Source organism: Gavialis gangeticus, unplaced genomic scaffold, assembly GCF_001723915.1.
Source record: "Gavialis gangeticus isolate Ggan-Ray unplaced genomic scaffold, GavGan_comp1, whole genome shotgun sequence".
NCBI classification, from domain to species: domain Eukaryota; kingdom Metazoa; phylum Chordata; order Crocodylia; family Gavialidae; genus Gavialis; species Gavialis gangeticus.
Genome location: NW_017729009.1, coordinates 7,900,389 through 7,908,166, shown reverse-complemented (window position 1 = coordinate 7,908,166; position 7,778 = coordinate 7,900,389). Strand labels below are relative to the sequence as shown.

The window sequence follows — 7,778 nt, the reverse complement described above, 5'->3', positions numbered from 1 at the left end:
GGGAAGGAGAGGGACTGCCAAACCAAAGGGAAGTCCAAGATGACTACTGCCCCTACCCCTCACTGCTGATTGGCTGAGAGTGCTGCCTGTTCTGCAGCTCTGCCCCTCTCTACCAATGGGTGAGGGGGACAAGTGACAGACAGTCCTTGCAACCAATCAGTGGCAAGGGGTGAGGCCACCAAGGCCCCTTGGATAGAGGTGGCGGGGGGGCGGGGGCGACCACAATCAGCCTGTGAAAATGGCAGCCAGCCCCACAATCTCCCCATGAAATTGGCTGGCCACCTCCTTGAGTTGACCCTTACTCTTAAGGTTATACTCAGCACTCACCTTTTCCCTACTTCCCTTCTGCATGCCCCCACCCCCACCCAATCAGCTACAGACACTTTGACAAAACTTAGTTTCTGGCAGGAAGTGATGAAAGTCAGTCCCTCCAAACCTACTGCCAATACCACTCCATAGAAAAAGGCTTTTCCTTGCTTGGACACCCCCAAAATTGTTTTGTAGTCTGTATTAGGCCAAGCTGTACTCTAGACACATTTCAGTCTCACAAGAAACTAGATCAGATCAACATTCAAACAAAAGTTCCTAATGGAAAAGTAACTTATTTTAGAAATTGTTCCTTAAAAAGAAATCCAAAAAGATACTTGCCAAAGAATTGGATTTTCTGTAAAAAGTTTAAACACTTAAAATAAAAATTTACAATTTATAATAGATGTTGATTTATTGAGAAGCATTTAGAAGAGAAAGTTAAGAGAACTTCAAAGCTCTGTTATTATATACACTGAAAAGGACTAGGGAATGTTAATTTTTGCATTCAAGTGTCTGCTTCTCCAAGGCATACAGAAGGCCATACATAGAAACTGACAATTTCTTTGCCTGTTCTTATTCTTCAAACAGTATGTTTAAGATGGAAAATTCTTAAGAATCTTGGCCTTGCAGAGACTTGGCTAGGATTAATGTGTGCCCTTGATACTGCAATAATCTCTGACTTTTTTTTGCACTGAGAATTTCTGCTACTCATTAGTCTTGCTGTAGTATGAACTGTTCCTGCCAGTCTCCACTCTCTTTTTTTAAATGACAAGAAGTACCTTTCATGTTGGAGCCCCCAAGACATTAGCCTCCAAATCCTACATTACTCAACAACAGCTTTCTAGCTAAGGTCTGGATGAGTTTCCCCAGTGTTTTGAAACTGGGGTTCCCCAACCTTTTTATGCTGTGGACCGGCAAACCATGGACCGGAAGTGGCCGGCATACTGCGAGCAGGCACCCAACCCTTTTTTATACTCAATATGAAAAGGGGTTGGCTGCTGGTTCACAGTATGCCAGTCACTTCTGAATTTCCGGTCCGGCAGCCAACCCTCCTGCAGATTGGCAGCCAACTCTTCACGGTCCGAGGGTTGGGAACCCGTTTTAGAAAAAGGTTTCCCAAACTTCTGATCTACCAAGGCCTACCTCACAAGTGAACAGTATGATTTTTAACAATATACTTCCTTGGAAATTGAAGAAGAGTGAGCCATGTATCTACACATAACAATTTTAAAGTTTCATACACAAATAACTTGGCGTATGTAGCAAGATACAGAAATTGTTGCCAAACCACATCCCCACAAAATCCACAGGACTTGACAGCAGTTAAATCAGCCACGGTCAAATTCCAAAAGGGGAAAGCCATGCGTTTCTAACTTGTAACTGCCATTCTCATTCTTATGCTCATATATCCAGGGGCAGCACGAGTTCCTTGCACAGCTCTGGGTCCACAGCTACATACCCATCTCCACAATATACAGTCCCTGCTTTGGTTGTAGGTCACTTCTAGAACAGCTGTTGAACCAAAAGCATTCAACCACTATAAGAGACTGCATCTATTCACAACAGCATCTTTTCCTGCAGCTCCTTCTGAAGTTGGTGCATTCCCTGTTCAATCTCATGCCTTCACATTCTCTGGGTAACAACCTCAGCTGGAATACCTAACATGGCCTTTAGCAACTTCTTGTACTGCCTCTCAAAAAAGCCATAGCTATATGAAAGCTGCCACAGCAACAGCATGTCACTGAGCTGTGGACAATCCATACTGTGACTGCACCTGGGCTGCAGACTAGATATCAAATGGAAAGTGTGATTGGCTGCACTAGCTGACTTGTGGGAGCCCTCAAAGTCAAACCTCTACATTCATAATCTCCAGGAGAAAATAAAGTTCTCCCATACAATGCATCACTGCAAGCTGTGCAGCTTTAAACAGAAAAATCAAGCAATGTACCTCTAAAGAAAAAAGTCTTTAAAACACAGCAAAACTATGGTGTGCTTGCTGGTCTGTAACATAGTCACATTTTCAGGTTTCCATGAATCAAGAAATGCTTAACACAAAGATAAGTCTGCACAGCAAACAACACCCTACCAGCCCTCTTGAGAAACCTACTGGTAGTGATGCAAGACCCTCTCTTTGCCAACATGACACACCTTGCCGGCTCCAGTTTCCACAACAAATGCTGGCCAAGAGGCTGTAACATGTGTTTTCACTAGGAAAAAGGTATTATTTAAAAAACTCCAAAAAACCCAAAAAACAACCCATCTGCTGTCTATACTGAGTGCTAGCTAGACATCTCCAAGAAGTCAGATCTTAAGACTGGGGTTTTGTTTTTAACAGGCTACCCAACTGTATTGTGAATTTTAGCTCAGATATTACACACTGCAATTGCTTATTCAAGGATGCCACAGAAGGTTATACAGGATAGGTAGCAAATGTGTGTCCTGGCTAATCTGATTTTATAAAAGGTTTACTTAGCACATGTTAACAGAAGCCTTAAACATCAAATATAAAAAACCTAGTGTTTCCTCCATTGGCAAAGATCATGCTACCTGGTTGGCTGTCATTTAAACCACCTGGACAGAGAAGACCAGGGATCTGGGTTTTCCACTCACCACAGAAAAATGTGGTAAAACCCAGATTTTCTCCTTTAAGGAGAAAACTGCAGGGAAATGGTGGGTTTCCCCTTCCAGGCTGACAGAATTCCAGCCTGAAAGGGGCTGCAGGGAGCAAGAGGACGGCAGTCAAGCAGGGGGTGCCATGGGCACACGTACATGTGCATATGACCACCAGGCAGCCTGGAGAGCAGCTGCCACAGGTAAGTCTGGCGGGGGGGGGGGGTTAAGGCCCCCATACTGAGGGAGGGAGTTGGGCAGGGCTGGTGCCCAGCTGCTGTGGGTTGTGGGGCCTGGGGCCATGCATGGCCGTAGGGCCCAGGTAGGAAGCGGGACAGACACGGCAGCTCATCTGGGGTGGGGTGGGGAGGAAGGGGCTGGTTCCCTGCTGCTGCATGCACTCCAGAGGGGGGCACACATGCAGGTGGCAGCTGGAGCTCAGGCACTGCTGCAGGGGGCTGCAGACGTGGGTCCCTGGCCCCGTAGCTCTAGCAGCTGGGGGTCCCCTCCGGCAGGGCTGGAGGCTGTGGCTTGGGAGCGAGGGGCAGTAACATGGGCAGGGCACTGGCATGTCAGGGCTGCTCAGCACCACAAAGCAGTGACAGGAGACAGCCGCAGCTGGATCCACATCCTGGTGAGTGAAGGGGGCAGGGAGAGTTCTGACGTTCCATAATAAAAAACCCAAAATCAAACATTAAAATTCATAGGTATTTAGAATTTATTTTATTATGGAGACTGAGGCACTGGTAGGCTTCCAGTTGATTTAAAAATTGTAAATATATCAATAAAACATTGTATTCAACTGATACCAATATGAGTGATGTTTCATTTTAATCATGGATGTGTGCATTTTTAAATCAGAGAATTTGCTTCTTTTTTTTTTTTTTTTTTTTAAAATCAGAAAAAACCAGGATTCGCAGAGAAGGTTATCACAACCCATTGCCAAGTATCGCTTGAACCAGAGGTATGACTGGCTTTGCATCCACTCTAACTGCTGTCCTATGTTTTCTCTGTGTCTCTTTGTAACTCTTCAAGAGTCATATACTTAGAGTATGTTTATCAAACAACTATTTATACAGGAAGTACTAGGTACTTGTCTATTGAAAACTGGTTTTCCTATGTACACTGTTCCCTAGAGCACAACAGAAAGCCCCCTCTGTTTAAAAGCTCCATTTCTCCCAGTCTCTCCTGGGATTTACTGGCACTATGAGTACAAGCTGCAACTATTACATCCACCACTGAAGCAAAAGGTGGAATGAAGGAATCTATTCAAACTCCATTTATTCTAACCCAATGCTCTATGCGCTTCAGACTTTGAAAAGTCTACAGGAACTAATTGTGTTACTGAGCACAGCAAGCAAAACATTTTACATGCCTTAGACACTCCCTTTCATTCCTCTCTGGCCTTTTTTAAAATACATTACTTGTTTCTCATTCCTTTAATGGAATTTATGCTAGACATCAAGTAGTTCTGCAGCTCCTAAAAAAATATATTAGACTGAGTTTAACTGGGGATAGTAGGAATTCTGTCAGAAAAGTCAGAAAATTCTTTAAATTACAGAGAAATAGTACCTCCACTTCTGAATAAGAATCACTACAACGTTCATTGTAATGTGGCAATTCACTTGAATTTCCATCCTCTCATCAGCGGACTAATGTTATATTTACTTTTTGTTGCTTCAGAATTTCAGAGAAGTATTATTCCCATTAGATTTTCTCCAATATAATAAGGAAGAGGTTTTGGGGGCCTTTTTGTAGATTTGTGTAGTTTATCTACAGGATTTCTTAATTCCTGACATATATGAAGCTCAGATAGCTATAACTGGCAGAATAATTTAGTGTTACGGGACCAGCCAAGCATGATCGAGCTCCCCTTTGCCACAACCCCAAATCAGTTTAATATGACACATTCCTTGATCAAATCTTCTAACATTATCCATTGATTTTAAGAGTGGCAATGGAATTTAAAAGTTAATTTGAATTGAGCCTATATATAACACAAGAGTTACAGAAGTGTGGTCTTAAAGTGAGATATTAGAATAAGTAATTTAATTTAGTGCTAAACGGTTCTAACTTACTACATAATTCAAATCTACTCAATATAGAGAGGTTCTGTCAGGTGCTTAATAAGGAATTAAGAGCAAATGAACAGACAGCCTGGACCTCCCCACTTATTTAGGATGGGGACCAACTCTAGGTGCACCACATATTTCAATCATATGGGTAGCAAGAGTGACATCTATATAAGTGTTTTATAACCTCACTTGCTAATTTGTGGGTTAGCGTACCAGTAAGTCATCTAACTGAAGAGACCTTCATTTATTTAATAATTTACTACTATAATAAATGGAATTTAGAATAATTATATTCCAGCTTGTTTGTTGCAGATGCCATAACTTACAAAATAGGAAAAAAAGAAAGTTAAACAAAAGCACTGTAGGAAAGACACAGGAGGTGACCGTACCAACACAGCTCAGGCCTCAGCCGGAACACGGAGTCATTCTGAGCAGTTTGTCTTAAGAAGGATATAGACAACCTGGAGTTGGTTCAGAAATGAGCAATGAAGACTAAAAAGAGGCTGAAAAGCAAACTGGAAATCAGATGGAAACAGGTATGTTTAGTTTGAAGAACAGTTACTAAAAGTTGGTGAGGAGGGCACGCGATATCAGTTTTCAAATATCTGGAAGGCAGCTGTAAAGGAAAGAGAAACATTTTTCCTTTGCCATAGAGAGATGCAGCAACAGATCTGAAGCGCAGCAGAAAAATTTTAGCATACAACTCAGGGAAAACTTCCTTAAGTGTCAAAACAGTAAGAAAATGGAACAGGTTACCCAAGTTTTCATGAGAGGGATGGAAATGCATCTGTCTCGGAAGGTTTACGAAGATCACATCCTGTATTTGTGCAGGGGATTAGACTAGATGACTCAAGTATAAATTTCAGCTTCATGATACCTGTCACCATTATCTCTTTCTCCCTCACACATCCACATCAACACTATGAATCCTTTTACATCACGCTTACATGATTCTGAGCAAGAGGAATTACATTACTTATATTAAATAAACCCATCATCTTCAACCATGCATTTACCTTTTTTTTTTTAATTTTGCAGTTTAATAAAAGAAAAGAAAACACACACATGCACAATTTTACTATTTATTCATTAGCAGAATTATCCCAGTGAAAGAGGAAACACAATTAATTTTAAGGCAACATTGGTTGATTTCATGAGAGGGTTTCAGTTTTCTGTTTTACCTCAAAAGCTACAAATAAGAAAGCAATGAGAACAGTGAGAAACCAAAACCCACATGCTTACCAGTAGGCAGCAAGTATGTTATTCAATATAAATTAAATATGATTAAATTTTTAAAAAATGAATAATGCTAATTATGACATCTCATATATATATATATATGTATGACACATGTTCTTATCTCAACAACTCCATTCGTTCTTTTCTCCCCACTCTAATTGTCTTTTACACATTATTATTTAGTCCTGCCACAAGGTCCAAGCACACATCTATCCGGGCACACAGATACAGCTGCTGGATGGAAGCCCTAGATTATGACTTCTTCAGGGCAGAGATCTTTTCTGTGTATTGAACAGCACAGGGCCCTTATCCTAATGTAGGGCTCAGGCCATATGTATAAGTCAAGATTACCACATAACTGTAAATATATATAACCCCTTACATATACTTCTTCCCATACTGTCATTGCAATTAACACCCAATATTGTTGTACAAGGGTGGGGGGGGAAGTGGCAGAAGCCAGCATCACTATTTCTGTCTGTTTACATTTAACAGGACTTTGTATCCTTCTAAATGTAAAGTTTCACTCTTCCCTGCCTATTCAGTTAGTCTTTTTCTCCCTTTTGGGTCTTTTGCACAGTAATACGGAATACACACTTTGAAGGAAAAAAAAAACCCAGAAAAAACCCAACTACAAGGGTGCAAAAAACTGTGCAGACACTAAAGTTTCCAAGTAGGAATTTGCAACACCGACTGCAATTTGATTTCAAGTTGATGTGATCCCTCAAAAATAGGAACACATCCAAAACGGCCCCGGACAACTTTGGCTAGAAGGCAAATGACTTTTGCAGGAAGACCATCAGCTCTAAAATGAAGCACTGGGGATGCAGAAAGCAGCAGAGATGCCCCCCGAAGCTCACCACACACAAATGGCCACCTCCAAGTGCTGCCTTGCTGGAAGGAGACAGCACATGTCAAAGCAGTAGCAGGATAGATAACTCTGCTGTTCAAGCTGAGGAGCCTGTGACCACCTGCTCCAGACCTGACTTGGGGGGACACCAGGGTGGGATGAGCCTAAGGAGGATCTGCAGCATTTCCCTTCCCTGTGGAGATGCCCCCATCCTGCTTCTGCTTCCCCCAGGTGTGTAGAGAGGAGCGATCCCGCCCGCCCCCTCCCCGGGGATCCTCCCTGGGAGGTGCAAAGTCCAGGAGGATCCAACGTGGCAGCGCAGCCCGACCCCGCGGCGCAGGAGCCTGGCCCACCCCTGGCGCACTCACCCAGTGCCACCTGGCAGGCTCTCCGCAGCTGCCCGTGCGGCGGCCGCTTCGCCTCCTTCTCGGCCAGGATCTTCTCCAGAGCCCGGGACACGAACATGCTCTTGGTGCGCGTGTCCTGCTCCCGCGCCGGGGGCTGCATGGCCGCCGCCCCCCACGGAACGGGCGACCCTGCGCTCACAGGCTCCGGCCCATGATCCGGAAGAGACGCGGCTCCCTCAGCAGCTGCCGCAGCGCCAGGGACACGGCGCCGCCATATTGGAGCCGTCACGTGACTGACATCTCGCTCTCCCCCCCCCCCCCCCCCCCCCCCCCCCCCCCCCCACCCCC

The 7,778-nt window shown here is 43.9% G+C and overlaps 1 protein-coding gene and 1 long non-coding RNA gene across 5 annotated transcripts in view; one reads left to right on the top strand and one right to left on the bottom strand.

Annotated features, from left to right (window-relative positions):
* Positions 1-7,725, bottom strand: part of ARFGEF2 (ADP ribosylation factor guanine nucleotide exchange factor 2) — a 69,071-nt gene extending 61,346 nt beyond the window's left edge. For 3 of the 4 annotated variants that reach the window (XM_019509887.1, XM_019509886.1, XM_019509888.1), the window contains exon 1: positions 7,452-7,723. In XM_019509887.1, coding sequence (XP_019365432.1) covers positions 7,452-7,590 — 139 coding nt within the window. In that variant the 5' untranslated portion in view covers positions 7,591-7,723. Of the gene's footprint in view, positions 1-7,451 lie in introns of all 4 variants that reach the window. The other variant, XM_019509889.1, reaches the window with a different exon arrangement.
* The window catches only part of LOC109292453, a 17,811-nt gene that overhangs the window by 2,733 nt on the left and 7,300 nt on the right, over positions 1-7,778 (top strand). The gene's annotated exons all lie outside the window — the stretch shown is intronic.